Genomic DNA, 24,920 nt, shown 5'->3' on the forward strand with positions numbered 1-24,920 from the left:
AGAGAGAGAGTGGGAGGGAGGGGCAGAGAGAGAGGGAGACAGAATCCCAAGCAGGCTCTGCGCTGTCAGCACAGAGCCCGATGCAGGACTCGAACTCACAAACTGAGAGGTCATGCCCTGAGCTGAAATAAAAAGCCAGATGCTTAACCAACTGAGCCACCCAGGTGCCCCATCCAATCTTATCTTTCTTAACATTAAGAATTACATGAGATTGGGGGCGCCTGGGTGGCTCAGTCGGTTAAACGTCCGACTTCGGCTCAGGTCACGATCTCGCGGTCCGTGAGTTCAAGCCCCGCGTCGGGCTCTGGGCTGATGGCTCAGAGCCTGGAGCCTGCTTCCGATTCTGTGTCTCCCTCTCTCTCTGCCCCTCCCCCGGTTCATGCTCTGTCTCTCTCTGTCTCAAAAATAAATAAAACGTTAAAAAAAAAATTTTTTTTTAAATAAAAAAAAGAATTACATGAGATTGGCCACCAATTACAAAAGCAAAGTCTTTATATTAGGCTGAGTGAAAATAACGTTAAACGTGAACATTGGAGAGCCATACAGAAAAAGCGTGATATGACAGATACCATATAGGGATTCCAGTCCCCTCTCCCTACGCACAGAGAGGCAAAGTGCATACTATTTTCAGTAATCGAAAGGTCACGTGAAGGGTGCTGTGTGACAAAAATGTCTGGGCCCTCCAAATCCACATCTCTACAACTTGGGTTTGGAAAAGCTTTTGTAACCACACCCATTCCCAACATAGCGCATTTCACTTATTCCAAAACTTTCTGAAATCACGATGCATCTTATGATCCTGGTGTCTAAAAATTTATCTCTAGCAGTGCTTTGTCCTTCTCGGTGGCACAGGCGATGATGACGCGTCTTACACTCAATGGCGTGTTATGTTCATTACAACAGAAGGGATTTGGCAAACGTGCCACTCCTCGCCGTCCACACCTCCTTCCCACCCCTGAGAACTACCGAACCCAGTCCGACCCCACCCTGAAGACCCCCCTGTACCTGAAAGAACGGAGCAGCCGTGGACTACACACCCTCACCACGTTGGAGAAAAACGGAATCGACTCATTTGCAAAGATAAAAGAGAACCGTTCTCCACAAGCGAGATGGGACCTACAGGATCAGAATGCAAACAAGCGCCTCGCCCTTCTTCAAAGCTTCTAACTCGAACTAGAGTATTCACTTCGGACCGAGGCTGGTAACCCAGGGAGAACAAGAGGAAGAACCACCCTCAGAATGACTTCGGTCAAGAGCCACAGACCAGCGTGGGGCTTAGTTAAAGGGAGACAAGCCTCGAGTCTAAACAGTAATTTGTGCACAATTATCCTCTCGGGTTGATACAAGATAGATTAAATAAATTAATTACAAATTGCGCCGGCAAGCTCCAGTGCCTAGCTTCTCCTAAGGCCAACCTGCCAACCGCTCCAAGGCTGCGTGTCACAGCCCCCAAATCGGAGCTGGCAGGTGATGGGGGCAGAGGAGACGGAGCCATCTGAGGGGCGGGCAGAGGGAAGGCTCTGCTGAGCCGTGACAACGGAAGCCTTAAACACAAGATCCATTACAGCCTGAACACCCACGGCCATTGACACATCACGGCTGGAAATAAATCCTCGGGAAAGCAAAGACCGGGGAGGAAGCAGCCATTAACATGCCTTGCCCAAAACACAGCTCAAGATCTCCGTCTGCCAAGCTAGGTGACTGGGACTCACGCCCTCTCTTACCCACCTCCTTACTTGGAATTGCTATCGGGAGGTCAGGTTAGTATCGGGACATGAGTGTCAATCTTCACTAATAAATTTCATTAGCAAAGCTCCTCAGAGCTTACATTTATTAAGCTCTGAGCCAGTTCTTTACCTAAAGCTGGTAACCCACGAAGGTAAGAACTATCATCAACCCCATGTAAAGATATGGAAACTGAGGCTCGAGAGAGACCAAGGGGCCTCCCCAAGGTCACACAGTAAATAAACTGCAGAGCCCGGATTCAGTCTAGATACCTCACTGCCAGTGAAGGAGGGGAGGTTCGGGGCAGAAAAAATATTAACGAATTAACGATCATTCAGTTTCCATTTCTTCTGTAAAAAGCATAACTGAGTAGCAGAAATACAATCCAACCTGTAGAGGCGGGTGGCAGAACGAGCGAGTCCCGACTGCAGGGTGAGAGGCAGGGACACACGATCCCGCAGAAGTGCACACATACGGCCACCAGCAGAGAGACACAGGCGGAAGAAGATGGGCCAAAGGAACAAGTGACAAGAACGGACAAAAAAGTCGTACAGCAGCACCTTGGGCTTCCCGGCTGCTGGTTCCACCGACACCGGTATGACACGGGCGCGCCATAAAGCAGCCTCTATGCGGGCCGATTCGCCAGCGCCCGTCGTTTCCACCGCTCCGGGGAAGGAGCACACAGCAACGGTGTGTGTTATCGGGACCGCTGCACAATCCGTTCAACCCTCCCGTTTGCTGGATCCTTCATTAAGAGGGCCGCCCTCTCCGAGCTTCTGTAGGAAGCCCTTTACCCTCTCCACCCATCGCACCATGTTGCTCAGCTTCAAAGCTCAATCTTCAAGCACACAGCTTCACAACATTTTCCTCTGTGCTTTCAGAGAAAGGTACCCACAAGTCTTACCTTTGTCCCCCGTGACCCCAAAGCAGCCCCAGATAATAGCCCCCCTTCATCAACTAACTGATGCAAGCCTCCTCCTGTGTCGGCCAGCATTTCTGCAACACTGAAGGACACCTTAGGAAAGAACATAAAGGATGGGAGGGGAGGGACAAGGAACGAATGAGGCCACAAGGGATGGGGGCTGAACCACAACTTTGGAAGCAAGTTCTTGGATCACACAGTAAGCCAGAGCTACAAAGAAGGAAGGCACCTCACTCACACACGTGCCTGCAGGCCCCGGTCCTCAAGGCTCTAAGGCCAGCCTTGGGAGGATCTGCCCAGCCCGGGTCAGGGACAGTGGAGGGTGATGTGGTATAAAAAATAACAATACTCCCAGACCCTCTGATTCTAGTTGGAAGATTTTGCTTTTTATACTTCTATATATGAGTAGACTTTATATACTCCTACTAGCATGTAGGAGACAGTTTTTGCAAATGAAGGCTAATCTGGCATACTTTAAAACTACAGTGTTTTATACTATATATATATATACTATAGTATAGAGCCTGAGTGGCTCAGCTGGTGAAGTTTCCGACTTCGGCTCAGGTCACGATCTCATAGTTCATGAGTTCGCACCCCGCATCGGGCCCTGTGCTGACAGCTCAGGGCTAGAGCCTGCTTTGGGTTCTGTGTCTCCCACTCTCTCTGCCCCTCCCCTGCTCACGCTCAGTCTCTCTGTGTCTCTCAAAAATAAATAAACGTTTAAAAAAATTTTTAAAAACAACTCTACTGTTGGGGCGCCTGGGTGGCTCAGTCGGTTAAGCGTCCGACTTCAGCTCAGGTCACGATCTCACGGTCCGTGGGTTCGAGCCCCGCGTCGGGCTCTGGGCTGATGGCTCAGAGCCTGGAGCCTGCTTCCGATTCTGTGTCTCCCTCTCTCTCTGACCCTCCCCCATTCATGCTCTGTCTCTCTCTGTCTCAAAAATAAATAAACATTTAAAAAAAAAACTTAAAAAAAAAAAAAACTACTGTTTTAGCTGGAGTATTCTATAATAACTTTTATAGAATACATAACACGCTAAATCACTACAAAACTTGTTGTACTGTATGAAGGGGGTAAATATTTTATTAATAAAATGCTTTGTTTACAAGTTTAAAAAAAGAACAAACAATACTCTTCCTCCATGGTGGTAGTTCTTAAGCCTGTGGGGGCCACAGACCAATGAGTGAATTCCAACGAAAGCTAAGGACTATTCTCCTGGAAAATGTCCCTACATAGAGTCATGGACCCAACAGAGGCCTGACCACAACAGACCCTGGATTGAGAACTCCTGCCTTTTGTGAAGGGACTTCTTTATAATACGTATTTTATCAAACACAAACGATAGGCAAGCACCAGTCAGGGTGGGAGACACTAGAAAACTAGCAGGTGCAGAATATAATACAGTCCAACCCTCCCCCCAGTCAAATGCTTAAACTCCTTCCATGTCACCTCTGCCATGCATTAGCAGAAGCCGCAGGAGCGGAGAACTGTGATAACCAAGTTCAAAGATCATGTCTATGGTCCCGAAGGTCTGTGGAGCTAAGCTATGCTTTAGCAACTCGAATTTAGAGACACCACCACCAAAATAAAAATTTTGTTTTAGCCTGAAATTGTAACGCAATAGAGGTAAATTCGGGAGTTATGATTCACACAAGAGATTCTCTTTTGCCAGCCCATGTATGTATTGAAAATAAACGATTGACAATGACTTTTGTAATTTACATAAACGCTCAGGAACACAGAATCCAGAATGAAGTTAGCAAACCTTTGGAAATTTCTTTTTTGTTGTTGCTTATTTATTTATTCTTAATTTACATCCAAATTAGCATATGGTATAAAAATGAGTTGAGGAGTAGAATCCAGTGATCCACCCGCTACATATAACACCCAGTGCTCATCCCAACAAGCGTCTTCCTTGACGCCCCTTGTCCGTTTAGCCCATCCCCCTCCCACAGCCCCTCCAGCCACCCTCAGTTTGTTCTCTGTATTTAAGAGTCTCTTCTGTTTTGTCCCCCTCCCTGTTTTTATATTATTTTTGCTTCCCTTCCCTTACGTTCATCTGTTGTCTCCGAAAGTCCTCATATGAGTGAAGTCATATGACGTTTGTCTTTCTCTGACTAATTTCACTTCGCATAATACCCTCTAGTTCCATCCACATTGTTGCAAATGGCAAGATTTCATTCTTTTTGATGGCCGAGTAATACTCCATTGTCTATATATATGCCACATCTCCTTTAACCATTCATGCATCCGTGGACATTTGGGCTCTTTCCATGCTTTGGCTACTGTCGATAGTGCCGCTATAAACGTGGGGGTGCATGTGCCCCTTTGAAAGATTTTACCTCGTGGATGCAGACTACAGAGTAAAGGGATCTGGGAATCAGATGATGTATGAATCTTCTCAGGCGCTTACACCTGGTGGCCGGGGGCAGGTCACTGAACTTTTAGGAGCGTGAGTTCCCTCCGTAGGGAACTAAGACAAAAATGCAGGGCTACGAGACAATCTTTGGCGATGGGGAGCGTCTGGGACAGCTAACCAGCCGTGCTTCTGACCCTCACACAGACTAGGCTTTTGACCTTCACCACAAACCCTGGTGGAGACACTGTTATCAACCTAATTTTACCGATCAGGAAACAGGAGTAAGTTGCCCAAGGTCACAAGCAGTAAAGGGAAGAGGCAGGACTTGAACCCAGATAATCTGGCCCCAGAGCTCATGCTTTTAAGGCCATGCTACGCTGCCTCTCCCAGTCTGATGAGAGGAGGGACGCTTCCATGCTTTTGGAGTTGCAAGTGCTAAGTAGAAGAGACCTCTGTAACTTTCACTGCATGCTTTCTTTGCCCTTTTCATATTTGCCTCAAAATAATCAAGATAATTTGCCTTCTGTTTGTAGCCCCAAACTAGTTTAAGAAGAAAAAAAAAAAACTTAATCTGCCTTATCCTTCAGCAAGTCAAGCTGTGAGTAGAATCCACAAACCGAATAAAGACATCTCAGCAGCTGTGCGCTCGGGAAATAACAGCGGTTAAAAGTCATCTCACCCCAAACCTAAAGAAAAGTGGGACCTTAAATCCTACCTAGGCCCCCACCTCCTCCCCTCAGAAACACATTTTATTAAAATTACAATACTGACTTCCAAGATTATGAAGCTACTTATTTAGCTGAAGTGTCTTCCTGCTTTGGTTTCTCTCCGATGGGCCCTGCCGGCCACTGCAAATACAATGAACGGGATATATCCCTGTCCCCAGTCAGGGCGATCAGTACTTACAGCTCAACGGGACCACACACGATGTGGGCAACGGTGCAGGCTGCGGACTTCAAGAATCTCCCAATTATGTGACTCTAAAGGTGTGGGAAACTAAAATGAGATGGGGCACCCAGGTGGCTCAGTCAGTTAGGCATCTGACTTTGGTTCAGGTCACGATCTCATGGTTGGTGGGTTTGAGCCCCACATCAGGAGTCTGCTTGGGATTCTCTCTCTGTCCCTCTGTTTCTGCCCCTCCCCCACTCACACTTTCACTTTCTCTCTCTCTCTCAAAATAAACGAATAAACTTGAAAAAAAGATGAAAGACCATGGTTTAAAATACAATACAATACAATAAAACAAAACAAAACAAAATGAGCAAGTATGAACGAAATAAGAAAGGAGCAGAGCCCATTCAAACAGGCTTAGTGAAGGGGAAAGGACAAGCAGGTTACTCAAGCAAGAAGGTGGCCAGGTGCCAGGGCCCAGGGGTCACAGTCAGAGCATTACAAACTACAGTATGGAGTCTGTCTTAAACCTGAGTATAGGAATCATCAACGCATCTGAAGGAGGAGACTTATGTGATCAAACCTGCACCGTGTCTCTCTGACTTGCATGGGGCAAGACAGGAGGTGGTGAGACTGGGAAGCCACTTAGGAAGCCTGCAACTGACCGGGCCGTGGAAGACAGGCCGAAGCAGGGTGGGAGCGCGAACGCTCCCACTGGCAACGAACGCTCACTAAGCACAGAAGCACGGGGCTCCATGCTGGTGCCAGGCGCCAGAAACCACGGCGTGAGCACAGGGCCCGACACGTGGGGGCTCGCTGCAGCTGGCGTGCAGACTGGGTGAAATCACCAGAGGCCAGGGATACTGCCTGGTTCCACTTTGGTTCTCCTTAACCCACCGCGGAGTCTGACATTTCCAGCTGTCTACCGGACATCAGCTCTCAACTCGTCACCTCCGGCGAGGCTGGCCTGTTGTCATCCACAGCGTAGGAGCTGGGGACAGGAGGTGCGGCAGGCAGGTCGTTGGGAGCTGCCTTCCAGCCCACGCCAGCTACAGGGGCTGTCAATGTCCCTTCAGGACCAAAACCGAACTGGAGAATTACGAGAGGCCTTTCCCATTTTGTGACTCATCAGAAAACAGCAATTCCCCCAAGAGACCCTCTGCTAACCAAAAGCTTTGAAAACCTCCCTCAAAAACAATACATGCCCAGCACCGTGGCACCCAACGCTTCACTATTTGCAGCAAGTCTCAACAGGAAAAGCAACATTCCCCCCAGACATCTTGCTGGGAAATTACCACGTCCCAGGTTTATAAGCAGAGGTCCCAAATAGAGCATTTTGGCCGAGAATCCCAAGGAACTGCCAGCAGAATAATGTGGTTATGCCATCTGAGCTACTGCAGAGATGCACTAAAATCTCAATGTTTGAGCTCATCCAAGTAATTAAAATTAACACGGACTGCTCCATTTTAGACGGGAAAAACAAGGGATACAAGAGTATCGGCCTCCATAATCCTCTGCGGCTTAACATTTTAAAGGCAATCAGAGCTAGCATCGTCGCCCTCCGTGCCAAGCCTGGGGGTCACCTAGCTAAGCGGGCATGTCTCTGCTGGCACGAGTCACGTGTTCATGGGTGGAGGGTACAGGAGGCAGGAGCTGCAGTGACAAAAGGCAAACTGACGGGGCATCTGGGTGGCTCGGTTGGTTGGGCCTCCGACTTGACTTCAGCTCAGGTCGTGGTCTCCCGGTTCATGGGTTTGAGCCCCACATCGGGCTCCCCACTGACAGCATGGAGCCTGCTTGGGATTCTCTCTCGCCCTGTGTGTGTGTGTGTGTGTGTGTGTGCGCTCCTCCCCTGCTCACACCCTCTCTTTCTGTCTCAAGATAAAGAAATAAAATTTTTTAAAAAAGAGAGAACAAACACCCACTGAATGCCTACTACGTGCCGGCCCCGTGCAGTCACCACACAGGGAAAGAAGCGTCCTCAAACTCATTTTACAGGTGAAGACAGAGAGGCATGGAGAGGAACTGTACCATACAGAGACTGCTGCGGCGATTTTAACAGGAGGACGCACTGCCACCGAATCATTAAACAAAACTCTTCAATGGCCACTGGGTCGTTTTCTGCTCACTGGGAAGAAGTCGAGAATTCGCTCTGTCTGGAAACTCCGGTGATCCTAATTCTCATCACAGATGCCATGGATGATGCAGGAGTCTGAATCAATGCATTCAACTCCAGGAAGCATACTGAACTATGAAGTGTGGCTTTAAGTGGTTGAGATGAAGAAACGACTGGACACACGACCGGGCAGGCAGTCGGGCGATCGGAGACGGCGCAGGGCACTCAGAGGACCCAGCCTGACCCCGGGGGAGGTGCTACAGTCGGGCATAAGACCAATGTCCCCCAGGGGCAAAATCGTCCCTCAGGGCATCAGGTATTTAAGTGAAATTTAAACGGACCCAGCTGCAAATACAGTGCCTAAGAATCACTAACACACATCACAGAGAACACAGAGAGTTCTCTCACCATAGAAACAAACCAACCGGGTCAGGTCTGAGGTCAGCAGCAGCAAGGAAGTCAGTGCCCTGAAGAGGACTGAGTGATTGTTTTTCTCCTCTGGACACAAATAAAAGAAACACATTTAGCGTCCTCTTGAAATCAACGAGGACCCCTGAAAGCAAGCACAGCATTAGGCTGGAGCAGGATGCGGGCAAGCGGGTAACACGCCAAGGGCAAATAAACCAGAAAACTGGGTATCACTAGCAATAAATTTGCATTTGCATTAAGCATATGACGGAATGAAAATGCGCCAAGCCATAAGAACAGGATGATACTTAAGATATCGACACTCCAAGACACAATCTCCTCCATGTTCAGACACTGTTCGAGACCAGCTGCACCCGCCAGTTAAGTCACCCAGCACACCATGAGTGTGTTAAGACTCTCCGATGGTTAAGACTGGTGAACTGGGACATAGGAAGGCCACTAATTAAGAGGGAAAAAAGACCAACGTTATTACCAGGTGCCTTGGGCACTTAACTCCTGTGATCAAATTAGACATCTGGAGATAGTCTAAGTTCCACGGAGACGGGAATGTATCAGTTTTGTCTGTGGGGTCTAGAACAGTGCCTCGAACACAGTAGGTGCTCATTAAGCAGGCAATGAATGGGCAAATTCAATACTTGCTAGCAAAAAACACACTACCTAAAAGCATAGTCTGGAAATGAGTAAGACTGAGCATTTTATAACAAGAGCAACTATTTTTTCCCATGTGAATGCACGCACACACCCCAAATGTGCAGACTCCCCCCCACCTCCTTCAAAATCTACTATGTACAGAGTCATCAGGAAAGAGCCGAGCCTGGAATGCTCAGTGGTCGGAACTCCTGACAAGGGATCGATAATCAGGGAAGCCTCGGGGCGCCTGGGTGGCTCAGTCAAGGTGAGCGTCTGACTTCAGCTCGGGTCACGATCTCACGGTTCATGAGTTCGAGCCCCACATCGGGCTCTCTGCTGTTAGCACAGAGCCGCTTCAGATCCTCTGTCTCCCTCTCTCTCTGTCCCTCCCCCACTCGCTCTCTCCCTCTCTCTCGAAAGTAAAAATAATAGAGAAACCACTGTTATTTCGACTGAAAATGACTAGGGTCAATGTAACTCCCAACCCTAAAACAGGCAGACACACACTAATGGGGAAAAGAGAAAAGCAATTGGCATCTCGTGCACCCAAACGAGGACACTTCCTGTTAAAACAGAAAAACAAACAAAAAAACAAAGTGGGGACTGGCACTACCTTTTCACGGCCATCCTCGCACGCCCCCCGTGCCGGCAAGGGCAGCAGGGGCCTCCAAGGCAGACACCTGCTCTTCCGGGCTTGCCCAACAAAGGCTCCGCTTTCCACATCCAAAGCTTACAGCAGAGGGAGAGACCTGACTCTCAGAAGCCCGGGGTCGGGGGCTGCCTCACGCATGGAAGTCGGGGCAGTTCCTCTGAGCCACGTCCACACCCAGGCTGGGCCCTGCAAGGCCTTACTCTGCACAAAGACTGTAGGGGTCCTTGAATCACACCTGTCCCCCCGATAGTGCCCTCAGTGGACTGAGCACTGCGCCTGCCTCACTGACAGGGGGTCGGTGGCCTCACAACTACAAATAAAAGGAAGTATTTTAGTGGGCCTTAACAGCAGAAGGAACCTGTCTGGTGCTCCGGACATTCAGCTGACATTCATTTTCCACGCTGCCAAGTACCGCGGGCCCCAATTAGAGGGCTGGCAGTATAGCCTGGGAGAAGTCTCTCTGTATATAATGAGGGTCAAAGACCTGCCGGACCACTGAGGTCCCTTTGAGACCCACCACTTAGTGGAAAGAGGCATGGCCCCTAGAGTTTGTTTGGAAATATGGGAGGGGGAGGGGGGCACAGCTCAATTACTAAGTGCCTACTAAGTGCCAGATGCCAGGTGTTCAAAGATGATGCCACAGTCCGAACCTTGGTGAAAAGGGGACAGACCTGGACAGCAAGGGGCTACGGCATGATGTGATCGGTACAGCTGCTGAGACGCCGTGGCGCAAAAATAGACAAGATCAGCTCGGCCTGATTATTCCAGAGGCTTCTCTGAAGCAACACTTTAACCGGGCTGGAAGAGGAAGCGGTACAACACGCACTCAAGAAGGTACCAGGGGCTCCAGAACAGGGATGGCAAGCAGCAGGCGCCGTCACCGCTCTGGACTCCTCATGGCGGGACGGGGGTGCGGCTGGCAGAGCGGCCACAAATGAAGCCAGAAATTTCAGAAAGAGCCTCCAATTCAGAGGCTGTGATGTTTGCCAGTACAGTAAAGGGAGGGGGAGACCAAAGTTACAGACTCGCCAGGACTTGCCAGAACTGACCGGATGAGTAAATGGTCCCCAGGGGAAGGGAGGGGATTAGCGAGTTCTGTTCACTTTGTCAAGTCAGCAAGGAGGAGCGGAAGGCGGAGCCAAGGCCCTGGCCCAGACACGGCCCCGAAACCAGCCCTCCCCAGCCCAGGAAGCTGCAAGCTGGAGCCTCCCAAAACAAATAAGTGACTGCAGCAAAAGCACCCCGAATAAAGGGGAATGCGGGCAGCAGCGCTCCAGAGTCGAAGGCCAGACGGACGTGCACCCGTCAGGCACCCCCGGCCCCGGCCCGGAGATCCCTCAGATGGGGCCTGGTGGCCAGAGAAGTCAGTGGAAAGCCTCTGCCACTCACTTCCACCCCCCTCCCACAACAGGAGTCTGAAAACGTCAAGGGGAAACAACAGAAGCTAATTCAGAAGGGAAAACACATACATAAATAATCTAAAAAGGAAAAGAGGAAGAGATTTAGAGGCTTCGATGTACCCATTCATATACTGTTTTATGGCACATTTAGAAACAGCTACTGGCAATAATTACTATTTATTAAATGCCACTATATACCCCACTCTGAACGAGACACGATATACACATTTCCTAATCAGACACTCGGATCAACAGTATGAGACTGGTATCACGCCCACTTTACAGCCCAGCAGACTGAGGCTCAAAGTCCAAATCCTAGTATAGGACAAGGCTTAGTCTTGTGGGGGGTCGCAAACAGGCAGAGTGGGAGAAAAGCAGCCACAGGTGTAAACACCAGGACCTAATGTGGGTATATCTCAGAAGACTTCCTAGAGGAGGTAAGAGCTCAGCTGAGATGGAAATGAGGAAGAGTTTTCCAAAGGGAGGAACGGAGAAGGAAGAATAACATGTGCAAAGGCCCTGAGATGAAAAGATCATGGCCCGTGTGGATCTGCGGATCTACTTCTGTAGACAAGAACTAGCAAAGATAAGAGCAGGTAGAGTGGGAGGCATGGAAGCTGAACCGTGAAGTTTGCCGAAGAAGTGACACGTCTGGGAGTTGCTTTAAAGCACGCCGGTCCTCACACCCCACAGAGAAAGAGTGTACTTATTACTTCTGTGGATATTTGAAATTTTCCACAATGAAACGTTTGGGGTTCCTGTTTTCCCAGAAGGAAGGAAGGGAGGGAGGACGGGAGCCAGATCCGAAGTCCTACGTCCTCACTGTTGTTGGTAAATGGTAACACTCCAAGCGCTGTGCTCAACACGCCAGAGCGGTATTCACGTACCCCTCACAGCTACCCTAAGAGGCGGGGCTCTGCGTGCCATTTGCAGATGAGGAAACTGAGGCTAAGGAATCTGGCCAAAGGGCTGTCTGCTTCTGGACTCAGGCCCCTGAGCACAGCGACTAGAATGCCTCCAAATGCCAGCTGGGGAGCTGGCCTCGGTCCTAAGAGAGATGGAAGAAACCGCTGAGGAGCAACCAATCAGATGTCTACGTTATAAAGATCCCCGGGGAGCTGTCGAGAGGAAAATAGATTAGAAGAGGTAGGGACGGGCAGGAAATCAGTGGGAAGCCTATAGCATCGGCTCAGGCCATCATGGAGGCCCGGGCTCAGGCAGTAACAGTCAAGACGGGGAGGAAAGAGTAAAAAAAGGTTTCCAAGAGGTGGAGCCCATCGATCTCGGTCAGCAGGGGTGAGGGGCCGGGCACCTGGCTGGTGTCCAGCTCGAGGAGCAGCAGGTAGCGGGGGCCGGGGGGCAGGGAGTGGCGGGTAGGATTTTAGTTCCGGACTCCAGTCTCCCAGGCCTCTGGGTCTCTGAGTGCAGACGTCTGGTAGGGACTTTGATACGTGGGTCTGGAGGTGGCCCGGGGAAGGATCGTACAAGGGGAAACAGCACTCATCACCCAGCGGCATTTCCGCAGCTCGCACCGCCGCGAAGGAGGGCCGGCAAGAAAACAGGGAGGCGTAACTTTGGATTCTCTCTGTGCTTGTAATGCTACGCTTCCTCCCCCCACCGTCAATGTGCAACTCACCATGAAGAAAAATGATACGGGACGATTTCCTTTCTACTAAACATTCCTGGAAGAGAAGACAAAGTGCCCTTCTCAGGCTCTGGTTACAATCTCCAGAAGGCTTTGGACAAACCACACAAACCTAATCAGCCCAGAAAAGGCTAATGCAAGACAGCCAGGAAGGGAATCAAGATGAGTCCCCTACAGACAGACAGACTGACTCCTGGGGGCAGGCGTGACACACGTCTAGCAGCCTCTGCAGCCACCCGGGGCAGCTTCTAGAGAGAGTTCCTGTTCCTTTACAGGAGGTAAAAAAAAAAAAAAAAAAAAGAGAGAGAGAGAGAGGCACAAATCTGATTCCAGGCAACAATAAAGTGGCGATTTTCAGAAACCACTAGTCAGTAGAACATAAAGATGTGGAATTAGGCCAAAGCCTTGGGACAGAAACCATTTAGAATTAGAGGGGCATCACTGGATTTTCATTAACATTTACACTCAGTGTGTTACAAGAGGCTACCGCTGTCTAGAGAACCTCTGGAAGGTAATTTTCCACTGAAGTCCTCTAGGCTGCTGCTCTGTTCTGGCATATTCTGAGATGCATACACAATCGCTATGCTTAAGAAAGGTTACCGGACAAGAGCTACGCTCTTCCAGCACCGCCCCCCCCCCCCCCCCCCCCGCTTTTGTTTGCATAACCACAGAAACGCATACATAACTCCGCGACTCTTCCCAAGTTAGAGCCAAAAGGGACCGGAGAGATCGTCAGACCCAAGTCTTCAATCCAGCAGGAAGGAAGCCAGCACCCAGAGGGGTACAGCCACCGGGACACGGTCACACAGCGGGGCACGCGGCTAGCCAGGCGACAGCCCAAACTCAATGCCGGTCTCGCAAAAGCTCTGTCACGTGTTGTCACAACTGCATGCTGCCCTCCTCACGCTTCACCAGAAATACCATCAAGAGTAGGATGAGCTAACGCCAGTGCACACCCACCACACGCGCTGCTCTGGGCACCGGGGGGCACAGAGGTAAGCCCATCAGTCTTCACCACAGCCCTGACACGGAGGCCGTTGTAAACCACTTTGATGAGGAGGCTACGACAGAGCCAGCCTATGTCACTGGCCCCAAATCAGAAAGCTGACAGAGAGGGCTGGGGATTCAAACCCAAGAGAGTCCGACCCCAGAGCCCTGAGGTAACAAACACCCAATTTACAAAGTGGATAGCATCCAAATGTTTATTTTTATGCTGGCCTTTGTGTGCAAGCATTTTCCTAAAGAAACGACGCAAGAAATCCCAGACTAGAGGCGCCTGGGTGGCTCAGTCAGTTGAGTATCCGATGACTCTTGATTTTGGCTCAGGTCAGGATCTCATGGTTCTTGAGTTCTAGCCCTGCATCGGGCTCTGCACTGACAACATGGAGCCTGCTTAAGATCCTCTCTCTCCCTCTCTCGCTGCCCCTCTCTCTCAAAATAAATAAATTTTAAAAAAAGAAAGAAAAGAAGAAATCCCCGACTAGGCCACAGCAGTGTTCCCACCAGGTAAGAGCATTGTAGACCAATCTGAATGCCGAGCTCTGGGAGAGAGGCCTTCCCGAGTGCCCAGCGAGCAGGTTCCTCCCCACTTTGGACGAATGGGCTGCCCTGAGCAAGACACAGCCCTTCTCAACCCCTTCTCTGCAGTCCCTCCTCCCCCCTTGAGGTCTCTTCCCGGGACCCTCACCCTGCCCTTACTGCCCCTCAACTCCCACATGCCATCCTGCCCTGTCCAAAACCCAGGGCTCCACACCAAGAGATTAGCAACCCTTCTCACCAAACTCTCAATCCCCCCGTCCAACCTCCAGGTCTTAGGAGGAGAGATCTCCCTCCCACTAGTTCACGTTAACGTGTGAACTACTAATATCTACGCTCAGGCTTCCCCAGAGCAAAAAGGTGCTGACTACCTAAAACACTCTCTGATGGGTAGAATTCCAGAAGAACATACCAAAATCAAGTTTGGGGAGCTGTGCGATAGAGCAGAAATCACTGGAGGAGAGCCCCGTGCGGCCCAGGAGTCTGTCCCTCATCGTTGTTTGTGAAGAGAACAGCAGCCCAGCCCCCAGAGAGTAGCAACTCTGTGCGAGCTCAATGCTTCACCTGTATGACCCCGTTCAGCCTCAGAATACCTTTCTGAGGTAGGTGCAATTATGATCCCCATTTTACCGAATAGAAAACTGAGGCCCAGCGAGGTGGGCCTCGCAGCTGTCAGACAGCAGGACTAGGAGGTGAACCACGGCAGCCCAGCTCTGGAGCCCATGCTCTGAACTGCTGAGCGATACTGTCACTCCATAACTAACTACACACATAACTACCACTTCTAGAACACCGACCGAATGTGAGTCTCCTAAGGCACTCTACGTGCATGACTTCACTTAATCTTTGCTACAACACCGTGATACAAACACTAGCATTATCCCCACTTGACAGAGGAGGACACTGATGCTTTACAAGAGTTTCTTCCTCACTTGTCCAAGGCGCAGAACCGGATCAGAACACAGGCAACCTAACTCCAGAACTTACAGAGAAGGCCTGACATTTCTGGCTATCTTCTCCTCTGCTTCCGACGCCAACGCTATCTAGAAATCCCAGGGGACCGGTTTTGTTTTGTTGTCTTTTTCTGCTTACGTTACTCTCTGTTCTTTTCAGAATGGCTTCCACGGCATCAAGGCCTGGGGAGGGAGGAGAAGGGTGTAGGGTTCGAGGCTCACCAGGGCAGCCGCTCCAGGAGCCACCCCCGCTGTGGCAGCAAGCCCGTTCTGAGTGAGCAGGGGCTGTGCAGGCCACATGCTGGTGAGAGGACGCCCCGAAGAATGGCACCTGTGCTCACGACACGGCCGATCCCCAACCGCGCCTGGTCCGAAGTCATGATGATGAATCGAGGTTTGGGGGGCACTGTGTGCTTAATGAGTCTGTGGTCCCCAAGCACGTATCAGAGAGAAGAACTAATTCCTCTCTCAGGGGCGGGCCTGGTGCTAAGGCAAATGCTAGGAACAGAAATCGGGTACTGATTATACGCAGAGCCAGATAACCCCCAAGAGACTGATGGAACTCTTTTCCCAGTTTTCACACCACTGCCAAAATGACAGCTGCCACACAGCACCTGACATCAGGCGCTGTAGCTCAAATTAGCCTGACTCGGTCGACTCCAGAAGACTGCTATCAAGCCCCATCCCCTCCGAAGCACCTGCTGTCGACCCGGCCCTCTCAGAAAGGACACATGGGCGACAAGCGTCGTGGATAAAACTGCTAACCTCAGCCCTCAAGGAGCTTACCATCAGTTCCCCGACTGACCTCAGGCTGTCCTTCCAAATTACCCTTCTGGAAGCCAGCCCTGGCCTCCATCACAGGATCTCAGAAACGCCTCTCATCTCCACGTAGCGCATCTGGATTGCTCAGTAATGGCCAAAAATGGCAGTGTCCTTATCGTACTTCATCAAAAAACACGAGCAAGCAAACCGCAAAAGGGGTTGTAAATTAAAAATTCAAGAGAAGAGGCTTTTATTTTTTCTTTCATTCATTCAGTGTATTTTAACGGAATGCTTGCCGTGTGCCAGGCGCCTTGCTAGGTGCTGGGGACGCCCAGCAGAGAACAGGACAGACGCGGCGCCTCCTCAGGGACGTGGAAGAGGCTCAATCTAAAACAACCCCACCCCCGTTAGCTCCAAGATGAGGACACATGAGGAACACCTTCAAGGATGGATCTGAGCGAGGCAGACGTAACAGCAGCTTCAAGCCATTTAATTTTACTAAATGCTGGTAGGAATGGTCAGGGAGGCAGGATGGAGGAAGAGCCTTCAGACTTGCCAGCGGAATGTTCTCGGAATAGAAAGCAGCTCTTGCTCTAATAAAAATGAAAAATGAAGCAGGTGGAAACCTCGAAGGCAGCAACAGCACCTTCCTTGGCGCCCATTTCCCAACCCCGCCCCCCCCCCCCCACACACACACCAAAAGTGACCCTTCAGGGTCTTCTCTGCTTCTGCTGTCACCTGGGAAAGGCGGCGACCTTAGCCAGCTTTTCAGGCAAATGCACAAGCAGCCTCTGCCACAAACAAACGAAAAAAGTCAGAGTCAGAAAGAACAGCCTGGTGACAGGAGGCTGGAAACCTTCGGGGAGGGGTCTCCGGAAGAAGCGTGGTGTAACCCGCAGCATATCTGAGCACAATCGGCCACAGAACGTCCACGTGGACCACCTTACGGCAAGGACAGCGTGGAGGCCAATTATTTCGTGCCCTCCTCAAGAGAGCCTGTCATCCCTCTACAGAACAATCATCTATAGGTGCATGAGAGTTAAAAGCTGAAGTCTGTCCCCAATTCAGCACGGAGAAAGTGCTGCTCACAGCAATTTGCCATCATTTCATTAGATTAGATTAATTTTTAAATGTGTTATCCTAACAATTATGCCAACTACCATGTAATTAATATTCCAACTGACTTTACGAAAATTACAAAATCCCCTAAAGAAAATCATTAGTCATTAAGCATGAACGCGACTTTTCTATGGCCAACAGCACATACGACAGAAAGTTCGTCACACAACGGGTGGTATGAAAGCCCTTCCCACACTTCCTTCAATTCTCAGCCAACAGCACGCAAAGCTGACATTGGCAAGTCACCCCGAACTTCACTTAACATATTAATGTGCTTCCTGGTTGAAACTCTTTGAGGGTAAAATGATGAATGAGGAAGGCTTCAGCAACGAAAAGGCTCTTTTCGTTTGTAGGAGGGGCAAAATAAACACACGTGATTGCTTGCTGCCTCCATATCCCCAGCTGGAAATTACAATACTGGCTTATTTCTTGGGGCTGCTTCCTGAGTTTATTAAAGAAATGTACACAAGGCATCCTTATCGTTGTTTCTCTCTTTCAAGGCTTCGTGTATTCTGGCAATCTACCTTAAATCCTTTCTAGAGTAAGGTAAGGTATAAATAAGTCATAGTCAAATGGGACATTATCTATCACGATGGAAGTAAGAAACCTGTTTTCCCTGCAGCCCACCTTGGAATAATTGGCAGGGGCCCCTGAGTCCCAGAACAGAGCTGTGAGCCCCTGCATGACCTCAGCAGGAAGGAATGCAGAGGGTGATTAGTGATGTCTGCCCGGGACAAGAGCAATAGTTTGGGGGCCCCCGCAGACCACGCGTCTGTCAACTCCATCTCTCAACAAACCATTATAAATTAGCAAAACGCGTACAGACTCACGAATGAAAGATAACGTATGAACTGCTCCTAGGGCGAACGCTGAAGGGGAAAAACGTTTTCTGTAGTCGGAAACCTTATGCCAAAATGGATTAAGGCATCAAGTCTGGAGGAAAAGAACGCTGACCTCGGTCAGGAAACGCAAATTCTCATCTAGCTGTGAGGCCATGAGCAGGTCAGTTCAGTGGGCCTCAAGGTGCTCAGCTTTAAAATAAGGGTTAAACTACACATCTCTCACTCATACTCTGTTTCGACTGATCAATGGTACGAGCAGCCCCAAACCGCCCCTCTGCTGGGGCACTAGGGAGCTGATGAAAGAACTCTGCTACGAAGGCTCACCAGGCCCAGAACAGAACTAAAAACCTCTCCGTCTCTCACACGGCTCGTGTGGGATTTACCATCTATTTTCATCTGTAGCATCTCCAGGGCAAGAAGTTCCATACACCTCATAGTTATTTTCCTTAATACAACCTCTTCTCCAGCTTGGAGCAAGGGGAAGGGTCGGGAGCAGGGACGTTTATTTCAATACACTATTAAATTCGGCGAACAAGCACACTGCCCTCATTCAAAAGTTAAGTGCCATCGCCTCGATTAGAAACCGGTCACTTCCCCTGGAGTCCCGGTCACTCGTGGTTTTGTGAGCAGCCTAAGTTTTCCTGCCACCGAAAAGTCTCCATAGCTCTAGCCTATTCCAAAAACATTAACCACGTGATACACCAACACAGCTTCCGTGTCCAAACACCAAAAAGCAAGACTTTCTACCAGGAGACCAACCGGAAATAAGTCACACATACGCCTACTGATCAGACCCCACCCAATCCCGGGGTAAACTCATGGAAGGGTGACCTACAGTGCCCCTGGGAAAACAAAGAGCCTCAAACAGGACAGCCAGATAGGGCAGTGTTGTCTGCATGGGGCTGGAACGGGCTCGCGCCTGGCTACGGCAATGAAATAATTTTTATTTGCCCTGCACCCCCTCCTTTTGGGAACTGCCTCTCCAACTCCAAGGAGCCCCACTTCCTGTGCTTCAGGTGATCTGTAACAGCCAATCAGAGAATCTCGCTCCTGGACTCACGGCCTGTTTAGATAGGAGCCACCTACCAAGCAGGGCTCAAATCCCTTTTCGGGGTCTGGTGTGACAGCAGGAGATCACCTGCTACGAGAACCAGGCAAATCTACAACTGCCAGGCCGTCTTGTCCACCCTCACAGGCGTCAGGCCAACACAGGAAAGCAGGCCTAGAGACAACAGGAGAGGGACAGTCCCCATACCAACTGGGCGCCCGGATCCTCAAGACCCAACTGGGTTTCTATCCACGGCAGCCCAGAGTTTGGGGGACAACCCCTGCGGGCTAAGGGTTCGTGACAGAGGTTCAAGTTCTCTTTAATGCCCCCCAGCACAAATCACTTCTCCCTGAATCTCAGACTTAGCTGCTAGAGTTCCACCTCAGACCGAAGTGTATTAAATACTGTTGAGAAACTCAAAGAAAAAATTTTGCTCGCCGGAAAAACCATCAGTGCTCATCTGCATGCAAGACAGAGGGGGGAAAGGACCACAGAAAAGAGGGAAAAGATGATGGGTAACTGGAGGGGGCGAGAGCAGCTCCCTGTCAACAACTGTGAGAACCACCGTTTCCAGAGCAGTTGCACAGTGTAATGAAGAAAGCTGATTCCAAACACGTATTCTAATTCTTTATCAGCAAGGGAAAAAAATACGCAACAACCCGAAGCACCCAAACAAAAGGAACTTGTCAGTAAACAGACTGTTGCCAGGCTTACGAGCCTAATTGTTGTCGTTATTTTTAGACTACAGTTTAGTCTTCCCTTCACAGCTGTCCCAGGGTCTAGGCCACAGACCCGCCTGCTGACGGAGGCCTTGAGGAGCAAGTTCCATGGAGCGTGTTCAGAACAATCTCCCTCAGGGGCGCCTGGGTGGCTCAGTCGTTGAGCATCCGACTTCAGCTCAGGTCATGATCTCGCAGTTTGTGAGTTTGAGCCCCGTGTCAGGCTCTGTGCTGACAGCTCAGAGCCTGCTTTGGATTCTGTGTCTCCTTCTCTCTCTATGCCTCCCCCACTCGTGCTCTGTCTCTCTCTCTCTCTCTCTCAAAAACAAATACACATTAAAAAAAATTTTTAATAAAAAAAAAGAACAAGCTCCCTCGAGAGCAGTCTACAGTAATTAAAGAGTAGAGAATAGTCTGACAAACACTACTCTCGCGATGTTCTTCCAGTGACCACAGGGGAAGACAGAACAAGCAACATAAACAGCGTCAGTGGCTGAACATTCAGACCACCAGTCCTTAACCTTCTAGGGGTCATGGATGCTTCCAAATCTGAGGCAAGCTAGGAAGTCTTCCCCAGAGGGGGAAAAAAAAAAAAAAAAACATACACACAACACAACATCTTGCATATGATTTCAAGGAGTTCACAAAAGCTGCTCCCCACACCTGGTCTCCAGGTTAAATGTACCTGACTTAAACCTTCTTAAAAAAGTAATTACCTAAGCACCATGATGAATCCTCAAAGATTCAGAGGACTATGAAATAGCTCATAGAGAAATTCCAAATCTGTAACCCCAGGCTGAATCAAGAACAAACAAACCCCCCCCCCCCCGCAAAAAAAAAGAAAAAAGAAAGAAAAACTTACCTTCACCTTCTGCATTTCTGAAATGTAAGAAAACTCAGCTTTCTCTCTACTAGCTCCCTTTCTGACATGTCTCCCTTACCTTGTTTGACCATTTATACGCTTGAAGGAGTTGGCTATAGAGAGGAGTTTTGTCCTGCACAGGATCCAGGCTTAACAGCCCACTGTTATGGAGAGGATGGTTCTCAGATGGCTTGCCTACCAAATTGCTCAGACGCTCCAGCTCACTGGAAAAGAAAGAGATAAAGTAAATAAACCTGAGTCCACTGAAACCCCAGTTCTTAGCCAACCACATTGGTAAAAAAAAAAAAAAAAAAAAAAAAAAAAAATTTAAGAAGTCTCGTAAGAGGAAATACTGTGAAAGGTTAACATCAGGGACAATTAAGAAAACTCCTAACTGGGAGCTTGTCTTATATTAAAACCGAGCTACAGATCATTCGAGTACCTGAATAAATGGTAATTATTTATCATTCAGGTAGGAAGAGACTAGTACGTGGTACTTCACAGATGGTGAAACTTAACAAAACAAAGAAGAGATAAAATAAACAAATGGAACGGGAAGACACCACCGAGGGGGTTGTGTCAAACACTTCGGTCTAGCAGGAAAACTCGAGAGAAGCCTGGGAAAGTGAGCCAACAGCGAAAGCACATTCCAGGAGCACATTCTGTGAGGCCAGTCTCAAACTGTTCAACAAAAGACTCTCTAGGAACAGCTTCTCATGCCACACTCATTTTGGAATGTTCAGCCACCTTCTTGGCACCACCGTGTAAAGATTTTAAAAGGCGACAGAACGCAAATGTTCTTGAACTTTCTAGAATGGTGAAGGGTTAGAAGATGCCAAACATTACCAAAGGAAGCAGATCAGAGAGGAAACGCAAGAGAAATCAGAACAGCCAGGGGGCACCTGGGTGGCTCAGTCGGTTCAGCGTCCGACCTCAGCTCAGGTCATGATCTCACAGTTTGTCAGTTCGAGCCCCGCATCGGGCTCTGTGCTGATGGCTCAGAGCCTGGAGCCGGCTTCCGATTCCGTGTCTCCCTCTCTCTCTGGCCCTCCCCCGCTCACACTCTGTCTCTCTCTCCTTCAAAAAAAAAAAAGAAGAAGAAGAACAGCCAGTGCAACCCCTCAAGCAGGGGAAGTATTAACTGGCACTGCGCCAGAGACAGCAAGTGGACGTGGGAGTTGAGGAGGGGTGTGTGATTTCCTGGCTTCCCGCCAACAAAGAATGGCAACTACTTAAGGGGGAAAAAAAAAAATCAAAAGAGGCACCCATCATTTGGTCACCACCTCCTCCTCCATTCTACCTCCTCCTTCCAGCTGGTTACTAAGGAAACCAAGTTGGGGGGTGGGGGGGGAATCCAGCCATTCCAGAAATTGTAGGATGACTATCTTACCAAATGCCTTTCCCTGCTAAGGTCAGTTCTGAGAAGCAAAAGTCCTGTAAGTCTCTGAGAAGGGTCACTCTCTTAAGGAAGGGAGGAGAAGTTCAGGACCTAACCAATTAAAGGGTTCCTACTGTGTGCTGGGCTTTTCACAATCACCCTTTCACTCAATTCTTCCACAACACTTAGAAAATAGAAGAAAGTGACTTGTAAGAAAGAGAAAGAAACATACAATCCTTAACCCTACAGGGCCACGAATTAACACGGGGGGGAGGGGAGTTAAACATAGGCGACTGAGCTGGTGTAGGCTGAGATCAGGTCTCTCCAGAGGAAGAAACTGACCAGGAGCAGAGTGGGAAGGAAGTCCTGATCAGGTGGTTGGGGAGGGGGCGGGGGCGCGGGAAAGGTACAGATCGAGGCCTGTTTTATCGTGTTTGGAGGTGGACTAGAGTGGACCTGATGGCTTCCAGGTTCAGGGGCGAGGCACCGGCGCTAATCAGACCGAGCGCACTTGGGTTTGGGGCAGCGCTGAGCTGGTCCCGTTCGGCAGTACTTGATCAGACACGGTGGGGCACAGAGGGCCTACAGGTGAGAAACCTGCGAAGCGGAGGTGAGAAGTGGAAGTTCGTGGGAAGAGCACGTCTCCTCGTCAGGAACCGAACGACCACACGGGAGGTCCAGGGCGGCGGGAGGCAGCCAGGAATAGGAGGCCAAGAGAAGGGAGACGAGAAAGCGGGGGTGGGGGACGAGGTGTCCCTGAGGAACAGGCATGGGCTTGGAGGGGAGGGAAAGACAGCAAGGGAGCAAGAAACTGAGAGCAGACCCAGGTTAGAAAGACTCGCGCGGGGTCGGGACAGGGTGGACACCGGGCGGGGTCCCCGACGCTGGCCCCTTCAGCCGGTACCTACTTGAGGTCCCGGTTGACCGAATGCAAGTTGTCCTGGAAGTGCGCAATGAAGGCCTTCTCCCGGCCCTCCAGCGTCTCCTTGTTCCGCATGCCATCCTTCAGGCAGTCGAACACCCTGCTCACGCTGGAACGCAACGCCTGGATGGCACTGATGGCCTGAGCAAAGGCCTCCAGGTTCACTCCGACACTTAGCACATCCGCCATGTTGCCGCCGCCGCAGCGGGCTCTCCAAAGCCGGCTTCGTGAGCGAAAGGCCGCGCTCGCTGATGACGCCGGCCCTCGAAGGCCTCTGGGAAATGTAGTTCTCGCGGGGCGAGGCTGCCCAGGTGGTCAGTGCAGGCTTACGTTGTCGGAAAGAGGGTTTCCGTTCAAGCGAACGAATGAGTGGGCCGGAAAGTGATCGCCTGGATGTGCGGAAGTCAGGCTGCACCCTCGGCTTTCTTAATGGCGACAAGGAAATACAGAAGGTTCCCGCGTTCACCCAATCTTGAGCCCGTGGGAATCACAGGGAAAAGAATTGCTCAGAGCAATAGTGTGCACGGAGTGAAGGATTATGACCCACTGGGTAAAATGAGTCCATATCCTTAAATAAATGAGGGGGAACGGAAATTTCTTGTCTACAGTAGAATGCCAACTGATAGAAGTAGAAGAAAGGATAGGGGGAAAGTACCATTTAGCAACCATTAGAATAATAATTGATTCAGGTAGGAATCAAGGAATGCTAAACCTGGATATTTGCACAGCCTCCAAGTATCATCCCACCAGACACCTATTAATTAAGGGTAAAATAATGATCCAGCAATTTCACTGGGTATATACTCAAATTTCTGGTTATATACTCAAGAGAAGGCAAAGTGGGGACCAGAACAGGTATTTGTGCCCTCAAGTTCATAGCAGCATTATTCACAATCCCCGAAAGGCTGAAGCAACCCAAGGAAACATCGTGGGATAAGTTCATGAACAACATGTGATATATACGTACAAGGGAATATTTATTCAGCCTTAAAGGATATTCTGACAACCTGGTGAACCTTGAAGACATTATGATAAGTGAAATAAGCAGTCAGAAAAAGATAAGTATTGTATGATTCCACTGATGAGATATCTAGAACAGGCAAATTCATAGACAGGGAGTAGAATAGTGGGTGCCAGGGCCTGGAGGAAGGGGAGATTGAAGAGATAGTGTTCAATCAACAGAGAGTTTCAGTTCCGGAAGATGAAAAAAGCTCCGTGGAGAGGGGTGATGGTTTCTCAACAGCGTGAATGCGCTTAATGCTGCAGAACTGGACACTTCAAATGGTTAAATATAAATTTTATGTTATGCATATTTTACCATAATTCTTGTTTTTTATTTTTTTTATGTTTATTTTATTTTTGAGAGAGAAACAGATCACCAGTGGGGGAGGGAGAGGGAGAGAGAGAGAGAGAGAGAGAAAGAGAGAGACAGGATCCGAAGCAGCCTCCAGGCTATGAGGTGTCAGCACAGAGCCCGACGCAGGACTTGAACTCACAGACTGTGAGGTCATGACCTGAGCCGAAGTGGGCTCTCAACAGATGAGCCTCCCAGGCCCCCCTCATTCTTGTTTTTTAATTCTGTAATGCAAAAGAGAAGGGTAATACTGACTTCACAGTGGAGCAGCCTGGCAGATACTACCCTAACAAGAGACGAACACTACATCCCCAAACCATCTCCTGATACAATGCCCAGAGAAAAGTGCAACACGAATTCTGGGATATTCCTGCCAAAAATGCAACACCAGAATCTGATCAGGACATCAGACACACTCAAGGACATTTGACAAAATCATTGTGAGATTGTGGAGTTCACCTCAAACCCACTTCCTGAGTAGTTCCCCCACTCTTCCTTCTCCAAGCTCGCTCCCCCACCCCCCAGTCCCCCCAACACCACCTCAATTCAAAACTCCCGGATCCTCAGTTTTCTCATCTGTAAAATAGAACTACTAATAACACCTAAGTTTAGAAAAGAGCTGTGAGGTTTAATAACACCTTGAAGGCAAAGCTTT

At 49.6% G+C, this 24,920-nt stretch overlaps 1 protein-coding gene across 7 annotated transcripts in view; it reads right to left on the reverse strand.

Moving 5' to 3' along the window:
• MED27 (mediator complex subunit 27) overlaps positions 1-23,141 on the reverse strand; it is a 201,438-nt gene extending 178,297 nt beyond the window's left edge. For 4 of the 7 annotated variants that reach the window (XM_060608296.3, XM_060608295.3, XM_060608297.3 and 1 more), the window contains exons 1-2: positions 22,898-23,137; positions 20,691-20,835 (exon numbers count right to left, since the gene is read on the reverse strand). In XM_060608296.3, the coding sequence (XP_060464279.1) occupies positions 20,691-20,835; positions 22,898-23,100 (348 nt within the window). In that variant the 5' untranslated portion in view covers positions 23,101-23,137. Of the gene's footprint in view, positions 1-7,929; positions 8,388-20,690; positions 20,836-22,897 lie in introns of those variants that run through there. The other 3 variants (XM_081790967.1, XM_081790966.1, XM_081790968.1) reach the window with 3 other exon arrangements.
• Between the last annotated feature and the right edge of the window lie 1,779 nt (positions 23,142-24,920).

This window comes from Panthera onca, chromosome D4 (assembly GCF_046562875.1).
Source record: "Panthera onca isolate mPanOnc1 chromosome D4, mPanOnc1 haplotype 2, whole genome shotgun sequence".
Classification (NCBI taxonomy): Eukaryota; Metazoa; Chordata; class Mammalia; order Carnivora; family Felidae; genus Panthera; species Panthera onca.